The sequence below is a fragment of the Silurus aristotelis genome (genome assembly GCF_946808225.1).
Source record: "Silurus aristotelis genome assembly, chromosome: 15".
Taxonomy (NCBI): domain Eukaryota; kingdom Metazoa; phylum Chordata; class Actinopteri; order Siluriformes; family Siluridae; genus Silurus; species Silurus aristotelis.
The window spans coordinates 24,456,894-24,475,120 of NC_139588.1; the positions used below are offsets into that span (position 1 = coordinate 24,456,894).

Sequence of the window (18,227 nt, forward strand, 5' to 3'; positions counted from 1 at the left end):
TTAGTACGGCGCACCATCTCGCAGAGTCAGTGAAACTGGAAGTTAGGCTGCCAGTTAAATAGGGGTTGCCAGATAATCAAGGAAATTAGCACCAGGTACCAGATTAACACCCATAACTGGGAGGAATCTGAAAGTGTTCTCTAATTTTGATCAATTTTTGTTTTCTGGAAAATAATATTGTTTTTTTTAGTGCCTTAGTTATTTTGTGGAGGTGTTCTGGTAGCATGGTATAGACACGACAAAAACTCCTTCAACTGTTGAGCAGTGAAGATCACATTATTTTAGAATTGTTCAATTGTTTATAAATTGTTCTCTAATTTTTATCTTGTGTGTGTGTGTGTGTGTGTGTGTGTGTGTGTGTGTGTGTGTGTGTGTGTGTGTGTGTGTGTGTGTATATATGTATATATGTGTATGTGTGTGTGTATGTATGTATATATACCGTTCACTGTGCTCTGCCCCTCAACCCCAACCTCAAGTTTTTGGTTTGAAAGAGGCAGATGTAGAGGACAGGGGGTATGGAGACGGATGATCTGCCAACCCTGATATTTTCACATTTCTGTTTAATTTTTTTTGATTATTATCTGAAATGGAATCATAATGACCCTCTATTAAATAATGATGACAGAATTTCATACTGGAATAAGAAGACAATAATAAGTGTGTGTGTGTGTATATGCAGGTCCATGCGGTGATCGGTGTGCTGATGGATGACACTGATCCCCTGGTGACGGTGATGAAGGTGGAGAAAGCTCCTCAGGAGACATACGCTGATATCGGAGGCCTGGACAGTCAGATCCAGGAGATCAAGGCAAGAACGTCTCTCTAACACTCTTCTCCACTCACTTACCTGAGCTCATTTATCTGCTCTGCTGAATTCTGGGTAAATTCACACCTGTCACACCTGTGATGTGCTGACGGCTGTCACCCTGCGGCACGTTATTGTTATTAGGAGAACGTGCTTGCTGAGAATTTCTAATCTGAAACAGCAGCTCGTTCAGCTATATGCACGTGTGACTAAAGTGTGTGTGTGTGTGTGTGTGTGTGTGTGTGTGCGCACGCTGATGTACAGGAGTCAGTAGAGCTGCCTCTCACACACCCAGAGTATTATGAGGAAATGGGAATTAAACCTCCTAAAGGAGTCATTCTGTACGGACCTCCCGGAACCGGTCAGTCTCGATCTCATCACACTCACACTTCATCAGAACGACTATATAACCATGATAAATTATCAAATTCCTCTATCCAGTCTCCCCTGCCCCATATTCATCCCCATTCTGATCCTATTCCTAATACACACTACACTACATGACCCAGACAAAGACACCTGACTTTTCCACACAATTGTTTAAAGACTTTGGAGCTTCTGTTGTACTTGGAGACCCAAAACCTGTTCCAGCATGACAATGCCCCTGTGCACAAAACCAGCTCCATGGAGATCTGCTTTAGATGAGTTAGAGTGGAAAATCTCCTGCTATAGAGCTCCAACTTTTTGAAAATGGTACAAAAACACTGCAATAGTCAAAAGCGTAAAAATGCTCGTGATCACATAATAGTGAAAAGCGCGCCACAGAAAACACCGTTAGCACTTGCAGTGTCTCGTGCAGGTGGACTGCGTGCTGAAAGATAATGGAAAGGGGTAAAAATCAAATACAACACCGCCTGTATGATCGCTTCAGTTCCCAGGCCATGCTGTAAAATGATGGCAAGAAGAAAGTGTTTTTAAAGTTAATTCTTGTGTGGCACTTAAAAATTTTATTTTGCACCTATTGTTTTGTCTGGAGCCCTGATATAAGAATAAACTAAATGTGGAAGTTCACAAAGCACAAAAAGGATATGGTGAAGTGTCCACAAACGTTTGGCCAAATAATAATATGTGTTTAGTTATTAAAATATTAAAAATGAAATCTTTAGGAACTAATATAAAAAAATATGTAAAATCGGGCTGTAACGATTCCTCAATTAACTTGAGTAATTAGAATACAAATGTTTTATTAACTACACATGGAGCACCGTGTTTCCCCACGGACCATTATTACTGACACACCACCTGCTAAACTCAGTAACACAGAAGATGCTGCAGAATGAAACTAGCGATGGAGAGATTCAGACCAAAGAAAACGACAGAAAGATTCCAAAGTTTGTGTTTAATTCAAACTAAAACATAAAGAAAACACAGTACAGTGCGTTTGCCTTTGTTTTAAACTCATTCAAAATAGATTTTAATTTTTTTATTGATTTATTTTGCACTAAATGGGTTTAGTTTTCACAGATATTCTTTTATACAATTTCAGCAATTAAAACTAAATAAAGGATCTGTTTTATTTTCTCTTGTACATTATTGTTATTCAATAAAGAAAAAGTACAGCATTTATTTGTAAATTATAAATAAACCCTAAAAAAAAAAAACAGTTCAGATGAAAACTATAAACGGATTTTTAAAAGTGTTATTTTTTTAAGCTAGTTTTTTAGTACTAGTCATAAAGTGCTTATTTATTTATTGAATTATTATATTAAGGTGTCCTTTGAAAAAGAAGGGGGAGGAGTCAGGCTGTTTTTATTCACTGATATTAAAAAGTAAATAGTTATTTAAAACTAAAACTATTTCATTAAAAAAAAAAAATCTCTCTTCAGTGTATTTCTTTTACATAATTTATATATTTTGAATTCTGTTTTTATATTATTATTGTTATTATTAGTAATTATTTTTTTTTATGTCGCACTGCAGGTAAAACCCTTCTGGCTAAAGCAGTAGCCAATCAGACGTCAGCGACGTTCCTGCGTGTGGTGGGTTCCGAGCTGATCCAGAAGTACCTGGGCGACGGACCCAAACTGGTGCGTGAGCTGTTCAGAGTGGCCGAAGAGCACGCGCCCTCCATCGTCTTCATCGATGAGATCGACGCCATCGGGACCAAGAGGTACGACAACGCTGCGAAATTCAGCGCCGTAAAAATCCATTTCAGATACGATTTCAATCAGAATATTGGGGTGAATCTCTCGGATTGTACCACAGAAACAGATTTATTTCATTTGTTTTTTTGTTTGTTTTGAAATAATGAAATAGGTCTTAAAAAGTCCTACATTTGACTGTGAAACCTGCAGAAACCCTGACAGCGATGCAGATACTGGAACATTTAGTGTGCGTGTGACTGTTCAGTTTATACTGAAAGCTTGGGAACGACTGGATAATGATTTCTAAATAAAAAAGACTTCTAATATATTAATGATGAACAGAGAGACAAATCTTCTTATTTGTATTTCATTTACATTGTTTTCTGGTTAATGAATAAAAACAGAAATAATGATCTGATTTAAAAGATTGATCTGATTTCCTCGTTTGCCGCAGGTACGACTCAAACTCCGGAGGCGAGCGTGAGATTCAGAGGACGATGCTGGAGCTGCTCAACCAGCTGGACGGCTTCGACTCGCGTGGAGATGTTAAAGTCGTCATGGCTACGAACCGCATCGAGACGCTCGACCCTGCGCTCATCAGACCAGGTTTTAAACACACACACACACACACACACACAGAACGTGTCACACTGGAACGATTTACAGTACACTATAAACGCACAGTCATATAATATACACTCAGCTACTGAAGGGAATAAATCCATAACAGCGTTTCCTGATGAGAACCCATGTGTCGTGGTCATTTCAGGCAGGATCGATCGTAAGATTGAGTTTCCTCTGCCTGATGAGAAGACCAAGAAAAGAATTTTCCAGATTCACACCAGCCGGATGACTCTGGCTGATGATGTCACTCTTGATGAACTCATACTGGCGAAAGACGATCTCTCTGGAGCCGACATCAAGGTACGATTGAGCAGAGTGTGTGTGTGTGTGTGTGTGTGTGTGTGTGTGTGTGTGTGTGTGTGTTTGTGATACACCAATGTGTGTGATACCAGATCAAATCCACAAGCAGTCAGTTTGTTTTAAGCAGGTTAACAGTCAGTTGTGAAAAAATGGTAAAGAATCAGAGCGTCTTTACCAAAATTGTGGCGTCTAGACGTCTGGGTCAGAGCGTCTCTAAATCACCAGGTTAAATGTGTTTTATCCTGGTATGAAGGGGTTAGTACCTACTCCTAACCTCTAACAAAGAAGGAGAACTGATGAGCTGGACACTGGGTCATGGGTCATTATTGCTGCTTAGCTGTAGAACAGTCAGAGAGCCCATGCTGACCCCAGTACACCACCCAAAGCTTCTACAGTGGATGATGGAGCGATGAATGAAGTTGGCAATAGGATGCATAATGGGGGGGGAAAGCAACCTAGACAATGTGAGTGATGCTGAGGCCAGATGAGGCAGTTTGATGCTCTGGGTCCTGGCTATCATGTAGATGATACTATGACACGTACCACCTACCTAATCATTGTTACTGCCCAGGAGGAACTCCTCAATATTAGGCAGGTGGGTTTAATGTTATGGCTGATCTATAGTGTATAAGGCTTGCACTAATACCTTTCTCCACTAGTGGGCGGGGCAGAGCTGAAAGACTACACATTACAATGACTCCATGTCATACTTTTTATAGGTTTATAGTTATATTAATGCTGTGAAATGTCCATGAAACAGGTTCTGAGTAATGTTATAGCAGATATTAATCTTCTCTCACCTTTTAGAAAGTGTTGACACTGGAGACTCCCTCCATCAGAGCAAACTGGCTCATAAACATTAATGAATGAACATTTAACGTTTAAAAAAAAATTAATTTTTTTACTGTGTGTGTGTGTGTGTGTGTGTGTGTGTGTGTGTGTCTGTCAGGCGATCTGCACCGAGGCCGGACTCATGGCGCTCCGTGAGCGCAGGATGAAGGTCACTAATGAAGATTTTAAGAAGTCTAAAGAGAACGTTTTGTATAAGAAGCAGGAGGGAACTCCAGAAGGCTTGTACCTGTAACCCGGTGTGTGTGTGTGTGTGTGTGTGTGTGTGTGTGTGTGTGTGTGTGTGTGTGTGTGTGTGTGTGTGTGTGTGTGAGTGAGTGAAAAGGACTATGTGGAACTGAAAATAAATGTTTTTTTTATTTATATATTTTTGCCTGTGAGTTGTTCTCTGGGGTGTGTGTGTGTGTGTGTGTATGTGTGTGTGTGTGTGTGCAGATGAAATGTGGTGGTTCTGTTTTTATGTTAAAATTCATGTACAAATATGGAACATGAGCAAAAGACTCAAGAACATGCTCAAGACAAAACTGTCAATAAACAACACAAAACCATTGAAACTGAAGCAGTGGAAGTGATGTCATGAGCAGGGGGCAGGGCAACTGGTTACCTGGTCAACAAGGTAAAGAGGTTTACAGGGATTATTTTTAGCCTTTTTGTTCTAGTGTTAATATAAAAGAGATGAGTGAGATTTACAAATGAGTAGAGGAAGGGAGGATGTGTGGGTTAGAACTGCAGGAAAGAAAGCACATACACAATAACGGAAAGTAATGAAAAGACGGAAGGAAAAACAAAATGGTGTGTAGGGAAAAGGAAGTAAAGGAAAATGGATGGAAGGACCTGTGGGGAAAAAGGAGGAGGGGAAAGATGGAAGTACAGAAGGATCTGTGAGTGGAGGGAAGTTAGGAATGATGCATGAACTGAAATAGAGAGAGAGAGAGAGAGAGAGAGAGAGAGAAGATGGACCTGAATATACAGAGTTGGATTGGTTATAGAGATACAGATTTAGGGAAAAAGACAGGTTATGAGACACTGACGGACAGCTTCTTTATTAACACTGTAAGAGACAAGACAACAAAGTCTGGCAGAGAGAAACACCGCTAAATAAGCAAATACACATGAGGGAGGGAGGAAGCGAGAGAGAGGGAGGGAGGGAGACCATGTGTTATTTCAAGTTTCAATAAAATGAGCCATAAATAATTACAACACACCGTTGTTTATGATTTTTTATTTTCGAAAAAAAAAAAAGAAAATGTAGCATGTACAACTTGGAATGGATGTAAACGAAACTCAGCAAAGGAAATGTGTTTTTTATTAGTAATAATAATAATAATTAATAATGCATGCGATTCTCCTCCACAGTGGAAGGTGATCATCCAAGCAAAAATGAACACCAAAAAAATAAACATCACTGGAACCTAAATCATGCCAAATGTTTAAAACTTTAACATATTTTTATTAGTTTTTAAAAAAAGATTCTGAGCAGACAGTAACAGTCCCTTTCTCCCAGAGATTATTCATTAGGCATGTGTGATATTATTGTGAGGAACTGTTCTGACTTTTAGATTTGATTTAGATTTTAAATAAGTTCAATTTATATATAAATGTGTGCGTGTGTGTGTGTGTGTGTGTGTGTGTGTGTGTACGTACATAAATATCAGCACATGCCTAAGAAACACATCAGTAGCTGTTCATCTTGAGATAAAAAAGTCATGAGTTTTATGAAACTCGCAGTCACTCTGCATGCAGGTAAAAGAAATGGAGGGATGGTGAGATCAGACGTGACCAGAGAGTAACGTGTGTGGAGTGTGTAGGAAGCTGCAGGTTATTTATTGGTTTGAGTGTGTGTTTTTTTTTTTTTTTGGGGGGGGGGGGGTGTCTGCAGGGAAGGAGAGAGTACTAACTATTGCATGCAGATTGTTTGATTTGATATCCGTGTGGACAAAAGGATGAAGTTTTCATTTCAACATTCAAACATTTTCTGTACAGAAACATCTCTCAATAAGTGTATTTTTTTCCATAAGAGGTAAATAAAACTTTTCTTCTGAGATTGCAGGACGCTTCACTTTGCAGTCATCATCTGTACAAATTCTGAAAAAAAGAAAAACACTTTGCTAATAAAATATTTCATCAAAACCCTTATCATATATAATCCCTCATTCTTAACATTAGCCACCACTGATCCATGCTTATTAACAACTGAATGATCACTAACCCTCTGCGCTAAATCAAATACTAATCTGTGGGAGCTCAGTGGTTAAGGTGCTGGGTTACTGATCAGAAGGTCGGGGGTTCAAGTCTCGATATCGCCAATATGTCAAACTTGGGCCCTTAAACTCTAATCTTTACTACTAATCTCTAACTTTCTTAAATTAATCCTAATATCTAACCCTTACTACTAATCCTATTTATTAACACTATCCCAAATCTCAACTCTCTCATCCACTAATCCGAACTCGGGCAGATTTTCCTCGCCATTCTATAATCTCCACCTTCAATTCTAAAATCCGATCGTCACCAATAATCCTAATGTTATATTCACCTCTACACCACTAATCTCTCACCCTTACCGATAATCCTAATCAACACTAGCCCTAACCTCTAAACCACTACTCAGAGCTCAGACTATCTAATCCGAGAAGAGATCTGAGCAGTTAGGGATTAGTGTCAGGTTGAAGGAGTCTCCAGTGTGAGCAGTTTCTGCATAAGTAAATAAATCTGCAGGAGAAATTGGAGATGAAGCCTTCTTCTGTACCTTCGTAGTTCACCTGACCGTCTCCATCAATATCTGCTTCTCTGATCATCTCGTCCACTTCCTCGTCCGTGAGCTTCTCGCCCAGGTTTGTCATGACGTGACGTAGTTCTGCAGCACTGATGTAGCCATTTCCATCCTGGACACACAAATTAGACATCATATCAGCTTCCAGGACAGAATCATACCCTGGATGTGTGATGTGTATCGTGTGCACCTTAGACAAACCTTATCAAAAACCCGGAAGGCCTCGCGGATCTCCTCCTCACTGTCTGTGTCCTTCATCTTCCTGGCCATCATGGTTAAGAACTCAGGGAAGTCGATTGTTCCATTTCCTGAGAGAAGGAACACACCATCATTAACATTCCACTACAGATTTCTGTTTCTCCAACAACAAGAAGGATCTGGTCTGGAAATGAACTTATGTAACCTTGGGTCAGATAATGAGACTGAACTCAAGGTGGTGCAAATGTGATGCATCATATTATAAAACAATTAGTTCTGTTCCACTAATCCAAGTGCTGATATTTTACTGCACTGGGACAGTTGACTGTGTGTGATGATAGTGAAAAAATCTAGACTGCAGGTAGGCCAGTTCATCACCCAGACTCCCACAGTGTCAGTGGTTAGTAGATTGAGAAGCAGCAGTGTCGGTAGTCAGTAGTAGATTGAGAAGCAGCAGTGTCGGTAGTCAGTAGTAGATCGAGAAGCAGCAGTGTCGGTAGTCAGTAGTAGATCGAGAAGCAGCCGTGTCGGTAGTAATTTGAGAAGCAGCAGTGTCAGTAGTAGATTGAAAAGCAGCAGTGTCGGTAGTCAGTAGTAGATCGAGAAGCAGCAGTGTCGGTAGTCAGTAGTCAGTAGTAGTTTGAGAAGCAGCAGTGTCAGTAGTAGATTGAGAAGCAGCAGTGTCAGTAGTCAGTAGTAGATCGAAAGGCAGCAGTATCGTAGTCAGTAGTCAGTAGTAGATTGAGAAGCAGCAGTGTCGGTAGTCAGTAGTAGATCGAGAAGCAGCAGTGTCGGTAGTCAGTAGTAGATCGAGAAGCAGCCGTGTCGGTAGTAATTTGAGAAGCAGCAGTGTCAGTAGTAGATTGAAAAGCAGCAGTGTCGGTAGTCAGTAGTAGATCGAGAAGCAGCAGTGTCGGTAGTCAGTAGTCAGTAGTAGTTTGAGAAGCAGCAGTGTCAGTAGTAGATTGAGAAGCAGCAGTGTCAGTAGTCAGTAGTAGATCGAAAGGCAGCAGTATCGTAGTCAGTGGTCAGTAGTAGATTGAGAAGCAGCAGTGTCGGTAGTCAGTAGTAGATCGAGAAGCAGCAGTGTCGGTAGTCAGTAGTAGATCGAGAAGCAGCCGTGTCGGTAGTAATTTGAGAAGCAGCAGTGTCAGTAGTAGATTGAGAAGCAGCAGTGTCGGTAGTCAGTAGTAGATTGAGAAGCAGCAGTGTCGGTAGTCAGTAGTAGATCGGAAGGCAGCAGTATCGATAGTCAGTAGTCAGTAGTAGTTTGAGAAGCAGCAGTGTCAGTAGTCAGTAGTAGTTCGAGAAGCAGCAGTGTCAGTAGTAGATTGAGAAGCAGCAGTGTCAGTAGTCAGTAGTAGATCGAGAAGCAGCAGTGTCGGTAGTCAGTAGTAGATCGAGAAGTAGCAGTGTCGGTAGTCAGTAGTCATTTGAGAAGCAGCAGTGTCAGTAGTAGATTGAGAAGCAGCAGTGTCAGTAGTCAGTAGTAGATCGAGAAGCAGCAGTGTCGGTAGTCAGTAGTAGATCGAGAAGTAGCAGTGTCGGTAGTCAGTAGTCATTTGAGAAGCAGCAGTGTCAGTAGTAGATTGAGAAGCAGCAGTGTCAGTAGTCAGTAGTAGATCGAGAAGCAGCAGTGTCGGTAGTCAGTAGTCAGTAGTAGATCGAGAAGCAGCAGTGTCGGTAGTCAGTAGTCAGTAGTAGTTTGAGAAGCAGCAGTGTCAGTAGTAGTTTGAGAAGCAGCAGTGTCAGTAGTAGTTTGAGAAGCAGCAGTGTCAGTAGTCAATAGTAGTTTGAGAAGCAGCAGTGTCAGTAGTCAATAGTAGTTTGAGAAGCAGCAGTGTCAGTAGTAGATTGAGAGGCAGCAGTGTCAGTAGTCAGTAGTAGATTGAGAAGCAGCAGTGTCAGTAGTAGATTGAGATGCAATAATGTCAGTAGTCAGTAGTAGTTTGAGAAGCAGCAGCGTGGGTAGTCAGTAGTAGATTGAGAAGCAGCAGTGTGGGTAGTCAGTAGTAGATCGAGAAGCAGCAGTGTCGGTAGTCAGTAGTCATTTGAGAAGCAGCAGTGTCAGTAGTCAGTAGAAGATTGAGAAGCAGCAGTGTCGTAAGTCAGTAGTAGATCGAGAGGCAGCAGTGTCAGTAGTCAGTAGAAGTTTGAGAAGCAGCAGTGTGGGTAGTCAGTAGTAGATTGAGAAGCAGCAGTGTGGGTAGTCAGTAGTAGATTGAGAAGCAGCAGTGTGGGTAGTCAGTAGAAGATTGAGAAGCAGCAGTGTCGGTAGTCAGTAGTAGATCGAGAAGTAGCAGTGTCGGTAGTCAGTAGTCATTTGAGAAGCAGCAGTGTCAGTAGTAGATTGAGAAGCAGCAGTGTCGGTAGTCAGTAGTCATTTGAGAAGCAGCAGTGTCAGTAGTCAGTAGAAGATTGAGAAGCAGCAGTGTCGGTAGTCAGTAGTAGATCGAGAGGCAGCAGTGTCAGTAGTCAGTAGAAGTTTGAGAAGCAGCAGTGTGGGTAGTCAGTAGTAGATTGAGAAGCAGCAGTGTGGGTAGTCAGTAGTAGATTGAGAAGCAGCAGTGTGGGTAGTCAGTAGTAGATTGAGAAGCAGCAGTGTCGGTAGTCAGTAGAAGATTGAGAAGCAGCAGTGTCGGTAGTCAGTAGTAGATCGAGAGGCAGCAGTGTCAGTAGTCAGTAGAAGTTTGAGAAGCAGCAGTGTCAGTAGTAGTTTGAGAAGCAGCAGTGTCAGTAGTAGATGGAGAGGCAGCAGTGTCAGTAGTCAGTAGTAGTTTGAGAAGCAGCAGTGTCAGTAGTCAGTAGTAGATAAGAAGCAGCAGTGTCAGTAGTCAGTAGTAGATTGAGAGGCAGCAGTGTCAGTAGTCGGTAGTAGATTGAGAAGCAGCAGTGTCAGTAGTAGATTGAGAGGCAGCAGTGTCAGTAGTAGTTTGAAAAGCAGCAGTGTCAGTAGTAGTTTGAGAAGCAGCAGTGTCAGTAGTAGATGGAGAGGCAGCAGTGTCAGTAGTAGTTTGAGAAGCAGCAGTGTCAGTAGTAGATTAAGAGGCAGCAGTGTCAGTAGTAGTTTGAGAAGCAGCAGTGTCAGTAGTAGATTGAGAGGCAGCAGTGTCAGTAGTAGATGGAGAGGCAGCAGTGTCAGTAGTAGATTGAGAAGCAGCAATGTCAGTAGTAGATTAAGAGGCAGCAGTGTCAGTAGTAGTTTGAGAAGCAGCAGTGTCAGTAGTAGATGGAGAGGCAGCAGTGTCAGTAGTAGATGGAGAGGCAGCAGTGTCAGTAGTAGATTGAGAAGCAGCAATGTCAGTAGTAGATGGAGAGGCAGCAGTGTCAGTAGTAGATTGAGAAGCAGCAATGTCAGTAGTAGATGGAGAGGCAGCAGTGTCAGTAGTAGATTGAGAAGCAGCAATGTCAGTAGTAGATTAAGAGGCAGCAGTGTCAGTAGTAGTTTGAGAAGCAGCAGTGTCAGTAGTAGATTGAGAGGCAGCAGTGTCAGTAGTCAGTAGTGGATTGAGAGGCAGCAGTGTCAGTAGTCAGTAGTGGATTGAGAGGCAGCAGTGTCAGTAGTAGTTTGAGAAGCAGCAGTGTCAGTATTCAGTAGAGGTAAAAAATAAGCTGTAAATAAAGCTTTAAAAGCGGTTATCTGATCACTGTCCACCTGGAGGGAAATTCTCAGGTGGAGACGGGATTAAAGGTGACATTCATTTTTGCATTTTGTAAACACACGATGTCAGAGCAGAAGCGGGTGTAGAGATGAGTTCGACCTTGAAACCAGGAACTTATACACTTAATAATTACTCACTTCTCCCCATTCTTTCTTCTCTACTTCATTTCTGTTTCTTCCCTTATTTTATGCTACCTTTCTTTCTTTCTTTCTTTCTTTCTTTCTTTCTTTCTTTCTTTCTTTCTTTCTTTCTCTTCATCCATTTATTTGCTTCTATTTTGCCATCTTCCTGTTTGATCTCTTTTTTCTCTCTTATCTTGCCTTGTCTTTCTTTTACTTTGTATCCTTTTCTCTCCTTCTTTTGTTGCTGTCTTTATCTCATTCTACATTTCTTTTTCAATTTATCAGTTTTCTCTTTTCAATTTATTTCTCAAATACTCTCTCTCTCAGAGATGAGTGTAAAAGTATTTGTATGTCTCTCTTTCTCACCATCAGCATCCACTTCGTTGATCATGTCCTGCAGCTCGGCCTCAGTGGGGTTTTGTCCCAGAGAGCGCATCACTGTTCCCAGCTCTTTAGTGGTGATGGTTCCATCTCCATCTTTATCAAACAGCGAAAACGCCTCCTTAAACTCTAACAAACAAACAGACAGACAAACATCATCAGGGGCGGAGCTTCACACCAACATGCTTCTCTAACCTGAGGTCATCAACTGCCAGCACACACACTCATTATACATACACACATTATAAACACAGCATACTTTCATTTATCGTTCTTTCTTTTTGTCTTCTTATTTCATTATGCGTTATTTCTATCGCTCTTTTTTTTGTCACTTTAACTTTTAATCTTTCTTTCTCTTATTCTATTTTAGTCATCTTTTCTATACATTTCCTTCTCCCAACATTTTTTTCTTCTCTATATTGTATATTTCCTGTTTTCCACTTTTCTATTGACCTCTTATTCATCCATTTATCTATCCATCCATCCCTTACTCACTTTCTCATCTTACTTTTCACCCATCCTTTTACACTCCTCTATAAAATCTCCTTAAAACACTATCTATCTTTTATTGTCTATCATTTTAATTTTGTATTACTCTTATGCACTTATTTAGGAGTGGCAGGGCAAGAGTCCGCGCCCCATTCACACAAAACACACTTCATGAAACCATGTCTCTGTATTCTAATATTCTATAGTGTATTGTATAGTAAAGATTATAATAAAGAGAAAGAACTTCAGGAAAAGAAAGTGAGAGGAAAGATAACTGATGGGTGGAAAAATAAACAAAATGAAATAGAGCTCTACAAAGGAATGTGTGGACCAGGAAAGAGGAAGAAGGAGGGATCAAATTAAAAAGAACAATAGACAACAAATAAAGAAAAGAGAATGAAAGGAAAAAAAGACAAGAAAAATGGAAATTGATGAATGAACAGATAGATGGAGAGAAAGGAAGAAATGTACAACCCAAATTCCAAAAGATTGGGAAGCTGTGTAAGATAAAAACAGAATGCAATCTACAAATCTTATAAACCCATATTTTATGCACAATAGAACATAGAATACATATCAATTGTGTACACTGAGGAAATGTAACATTTCTAAGGAAAAAATAAGTGAACATTTTGAATTTAATGTCTGAAACAAGTGTCAAAAAAGGCGGGGCAACAAAAGCCTGGAACAAAATAAATGTTATTAAAATGAAACAGTTGGAGAAAGATTTAGTAACTAATGAGGTTAATTGACAGCAAGTCAGTTGAATGATTATCTTAGAGAAGCAGAGTCTCTCAGAAGTAAAGATCTGGAGAGCTTCACCAATTTGTGAAACACTGTCTATAAACTATGGAACAATTTCAGAATAAATGTTCCTCAACATCAAATTGGAAAACAGTTGAATATCATCATTTACAGTAAATATCATCATCAAAGGTTTCGAAGAATCTGGAGAAAAATCTTTTGCATAAGAGACAAGAGCGAAAATCATTATGATCTTCTGTCTCTCAGAAAACGTCTTCCATCCAGAAAACATCTTATTCAGGAAAGGCCTTGAGTATTTTGGCAAGACAATGCTTACTGCATCTATTACAACAACATGATTGTGTAGTAGAAGAGTCTGTGTGCTGAACTGGACTTTCTGCCATCTAGACAGTTTCACCAATTGAAAACATTTGGCACATATTGAAATGATGGGGGAGTGGTGGCTCCAGCGGTTAAGGCGCTGGGTTGCCGATCGGAAGGTCTGGGGTTCGAGCCCCGGTATCGCCAGGCTGCCACTCTTGGGCCCTTGAGCAAGGCCCTTAACCCTCTATGCTCCGGGGGTCCCTTACGAGGGAAATATCAAGGTCCGTGACGTCGGAGTGACGTGGCGCCGCCTTCCCGTGGGCTCACCACCTGCAGGAGGGACCGTAAGGGACGGTGCTGTGAGGATTGGGCAGCAGTCGAAGGCGGGGGTCCGCTTAGACTGCTGCCCCCGCGACCCGAATTACGGATAAGTGGGAGAAAATAAATGAATGATGAATGAACATATTGAAATGAAAAACACCACAAAGAAAACACAGAACTGTTCAGCAACTAGAATCCTGTATCAGACACATATTGGACAACATTCCTCTCCCAAAACTTCAGCAACTGGTCTCCTCAGTTTCCAGATACAGTGGTTTCTTGATGGTGAACAGGTGTGGCAGTAATCAGGCCTGGATGTAGCTAGAGAAATTGAACTCAGGTGTGATAAACCACAGTTTTAACAGGGGGGGAAACACTTTTTTTTTTTGCATGTTGTGTTTACGTGTGTTATCTTTTACTAATATTTAAATTAGTTTGATGATCTGAAACGTTAGTGTGAAAACCATGCAAAAAACATGAAATCAGGACACACTTTTTCACACCACTTTATATATGGACTGTTATAGCAGTCATTAAATGTAACCTTATATATTTCCTTAGAATGGTAAATATCCTCAGTTTAAACATTTGATATGTTTTCCATTGTAAATAAAATATGGGTTTATTCGATTTGCAAATAATTGCATTCTGTTTTAATCAGCATCCCAAACTTTTTTATAACTGGGGTTGTAGAATAAAATTAAGAGGAAACAGAAATGGATTACGATGAAAGAAGTGGAAGTAAAATGAGAGAAATAAAAGAGGAAGTAATAAAAGTAAAAAATAGACTTGGAGGGAAATTCTCGGGGTTGTCATCAGCTCTTACCTGCAATTTGTTCCTCTGTCAGCTGGTCGGCCTTCAACACACAGCACAGGAAAATATTATTATTATTATTCTTTTATTTGTGTATAAAACCACATTAAGCAGATAAACACTTATTATAAAGTATATTATAATTAAACTCTAGAACCCACGCAGGAAACGTGTAAGCAGGTGGACAAAGTGTTTAATACAAAAATACTGCAATAAAATTAATTAATAAATGAATCAACCAACCAATGGTCCAGTTATAACAGGCAGGGCCTAATATGCTAATAAGCAAGTTTGACTGACAGCACAGATTCTTCTATCAGCACACAATCAGCACACAATCTCCACACAATCTCCACACAGTCTCCACACAATCTCCACACAATCAGCACACAGTCTCCACACAATCAGCACACAGTCTCCACACAGTCTCCACACAATCAGCACACAGTCTCCACACAATCAGCACACAGTCTCCACACAATCTCCACACAATCAGCACACAGTCTCCACACAATCAGCACACAGTCTCCACACAATCAGCACACAGTCTCCACACAATCAGCACACAATCTCCACACAGTCTCCACACAATCAGCACACAGTCTCCACAAAGTCTCCACACAATCTCCACACAATCAGCACACAATCGCCACACAATCAGCACACAGTCTCCACACAGTCTCCACACAATCAGCACACAATCTCCACACAGTCTCCACACAGTCTCCACACAATCTCCACACAGTCTCCACACAACCTGTACACAATCAGCACACAATCTCCACAGTCTCCACACAATCTCCACACAGTCTCCACACAATCTGTACACAATCAGCACACAATCTCCACACAGTCTCCACATAATAAGCACACAGTCTCCACAGTCTTTACTTTCAGCCTCCATACATTATTTATTATTAATAAATAGTGTATTAACTGGATGTTATTGTTGCTGCTGGATTACAATTAATATAAAAAAATAAATACTGTTAAATACTCAGATGTGACATGTGTTTGGTTTGGACATGATTGATGTGACGTGTGTTTGGTTTGGATGAGACGTGACGTGTGTTTGGGTTGGATGAGACGTGAAGTGTGTTTGGGTTGGATGAGACGTGACGTGTGTTTGGTTTGGATGTGACGTGACGTGTGTTTGGGTTGAATGTGACGTGACGTGTGTTTGGGTTGGATGAGACGTGACGTGTGTTTGGGTTGGATGAGACGTGAAGTGTGTTTGGGTTGGATGAGACGTGAAGTGTGTTTGGGTTGGATGAGACGTGAAGTGTGTTTGGGTTGGATGAGACGTGAAGTGTGTTTGGGTTGGATGAGACGTGAAGTGTGTTTGGGTTGGATGAGACGTGACGTGTGTTTGGTTTGGATGTGACGTGACGTGTGTTTGGGTTGAATGTGACGTGACGTGTGTTTGGGTTGGATGAGACGTGACGTGTGTTTGGGTTGGATGAGACGTGAAGTGTGTTTGGGTTGGATGAGACGTGAAGTGTGTTTGGTTTGGATGTGACGTGACGTGTGTTTGGGTTGTATGTGACGTGACGTGTGTTTGGGTTGGATGTGACGTGACGTGTTTGGGTTTCTATAATAATATAATACATGAGTCTGAGTGAAGATCTGCTACAATATAAACATCACTGCATCTCCAGTTCAGATCAGTGGACAAGGAGAGCATGACACAGACACACAGACACACACACACACAGATACAGAACAACATGCTGATTCATCAACACTTATCCACACTCACACGCTCTCACTCACACTCACACTCTCTCTCTCTCACACACACACACACACACACACACACACACACACACACACACACACACACACACACACACACTTGTGCATACACACAAACTCTTTGGGCATTTATATCAGTTATTAATTATATAACTGGCATTATTATTATTATAATTATTATTATTATTATTATTATTATTTATGACTAAAGGATGATGATTCATATTGATAATCCCCCCCCCACACACACACACACAAACACAGTACAATTTCAGCCCACTGAGCCTGGAAAGCTGCTTAAGAGTGTATACACACACACACACACACACACACACACACACACACACACACACACAAGTCCATGAATAACTCCTGTACTATAATTGTTTCCTTGTCTGTGTGAGTTGTTTACTCTGTCCCTCTATCCATCCATCCTTTCTTCAATCATCTATCTTTCTATCCCTCCATCCCCTATAAAAAAAAATCATCATATTCTCTGGTCGTATTCGGGCCATATATTGTTGCATATTGAATTCTACAGACACTTTTATTTATCCCAAGAATACTTAATTTATATTTGTATGTTTCTCACTACTTTATTATTATTATTATTATTATTATATGTAAATAAAAAATTCCGGCGGCTCTGAGGGTCGATTGAGTGGATGAACTGATCTTATTTTATAATTTTATTACTCCAATAAAATAAGCACACAACACACACGTTATCATCCCTACAGCTCATGCAGGATCTTTACCTTTCTTTTACTGACATGTCCATGCTGTTTATATCAGGATCACTTTGGTCTTTGGATCCTTCCTGATTTCTGATACACTGATTAACTTCTGTCCAGATGTTCAGGACCTGGAATTTAACTCTAAAGAAGCTGAACTTCTTACATGTCCTACAGGATTGATTTTGGAGAAATTTTATATATATATATATATATATATATATATATATATATATATATATATATATATATATATATATTTATATATATTGTGATTGTGATGTAAATTGTGATTTTTTTTATTATCATAAAGAAATCATTTAATTCATTTGATTGATTAATTGGTGAGTTAATTAATTAATTAATATCCATCCGCCTATAATAATCCGACAGATGCTGCATCATTAAATCCCGCAGTTCAGCTTGGCTCTTCTCCTTGTCCTTATTCTGGCAATGCCACACATTTAACACGCGTTTCTTCTACAACATTATATTTAAAACAAATCTTTTTTTACTTGTATAAATTCGAGTTTTAGGTTTGATGTCGAATTTCCAGCTCACATAGACAGACAGATCGGGACTATATTAAGGCCGTATATTTGTGCGCCGGTAAACAGAAAACGTCAAAATGTCAAATAGGATAAACAAATGTAACAATATAGACATGTAAGAATAAATATAGATAGTAAATAATAGAAACGTTTATACGCACCATGTTGTTTGTAGAGCGGAGTGAGACTCTTAGGGCGGAAGCGGTTTACGGGGCGCAGCGATGCTGTTTGTTCTGTCTGCTGTGTGGATGTGTGTGAAATGTATCCCTCCGCCACGCCGTGCCGCCAGGGAGTTCCTCCATCCGGGGCACTCCCTCTGCGCACTTCCGCGTTTACACTCTCCACTAGAGGGCGCTGCTGGTGGCCGAACCAGTTATTACTAATATACAGCGATATAAACATATATTTCAGCCTAAAAGTGATTAAAAAAAATCATACAAAACGATTAAAAAACGATAACAATCCTAAATGTGTATTTTTAATTATCATACAAAGCATTCACTTTTTTAATTCTTAGGATTTGTAAAAAAAAAAAAAAAAAAGAAAAAAAAAGGTAATTCCTTTTAACAGAAATTACCTAAATAAGTAGATAATTTACACTGGATTCTTTATTAATACGTTTTAACATATTAATGCACGTCGCCAGTAGGTTTTTCGCTACTATTCATTTATTTTATTTTATTTTTTTACATTTTTA

At 40.1% G+C, this 18,227-nt stretch overlaps 2 protein-coding genes across 4 annotated transcripts in view; one reads left to right on the forward strand and one right to left on the reverse strand.

Annotated features, from left to right (window-relative positions):
- Nucleotides 1-5,027, forward strand: part of LOC310737925 (26S proteasome regulatory subunit 4-like) — an 8,213-nt gene extending 3,186 nt beyond the window's left edge. Inside the window, exons 6-12 of one of the 3 annotated variants that reach the window (XM_083562694.1) lie at nt 680-808; nt 1,070-1,166; nt 2,726-2,915; nt 3,344-3,495; nt 3,659-3,813; nt 4,763-4,939; nt 4,988-5,027. In XM_083562694.1, coding sequence (XP_083418820.1) covers nt 680-808; nt 1,070-1,166; nt 2,726-2,915; nt 3,344-3,495; nt 3,659-3,813; nt 4,763-4,897 — 858 coding nt within the window. In that variant the 3' untranslated portion in view covers nt 4,898-4,939; nt 4,988-5,027. The remainder of the gene's footprint in view (nt 1-679; nt 809-1,069; nt 1,167-2,725; nt 2,916-3,343; nt 3,496-3,658; nt 3,814-4,762; nt 4,940-4,987) is intronic. The other 2 variants (XM_083562695.1, XM_083562696.1) reach the window with 2 other exon arrangements.
- Nucleotides 5,028-5,869: 842 nt separating this feature from the next.
- calm1b (calmodulin 1b) lies at nt 5,870-17,846 on the reverse strand. The gene is made up of 6 exons (XM_083562796.1): nt 17,692-17,846; nt 14,503-14,533; nt 11,784-11,927; nt 7,637-7,743; nt 7,412-7,547; nt 5,870-6,747 (listed from the first exon to the last, which is right to left on the reverse strand). Exons 1-6 carry the CDS (start codon nt 17,692-17,694, stop codon nt 6,719-6,721), a joined length of 450 nt encoding a protein of 149 aa, XP_083418922.1. The 5' UTR covers nt 17,695-17,846; the 3' UTR covers nt 5,870-6,718.
- Nucleotides 17,847-18,227: the final 381 nt, after the last annotated feature.

Bases quoted from the DNA above. Each gene is read 5' to 3' on its own strand.
- calm1b (XM_083562796.1), bottom strand. The intron at 11,928-14,502 runs GTAAGAGCTGAT...TTTGTTTGTTAG, and splicing joins GACAGAGGAACAAATTGCAG to AGTTTAAGGAGGCGTTTTCG. The intron at 7,744-11,783 runs GTGAGAAAGAGA...TCCTTCTCTCAG, and splicing joins CAACGAAGTGGATGCTGATG to GAAATGGAACAATCGACTTC.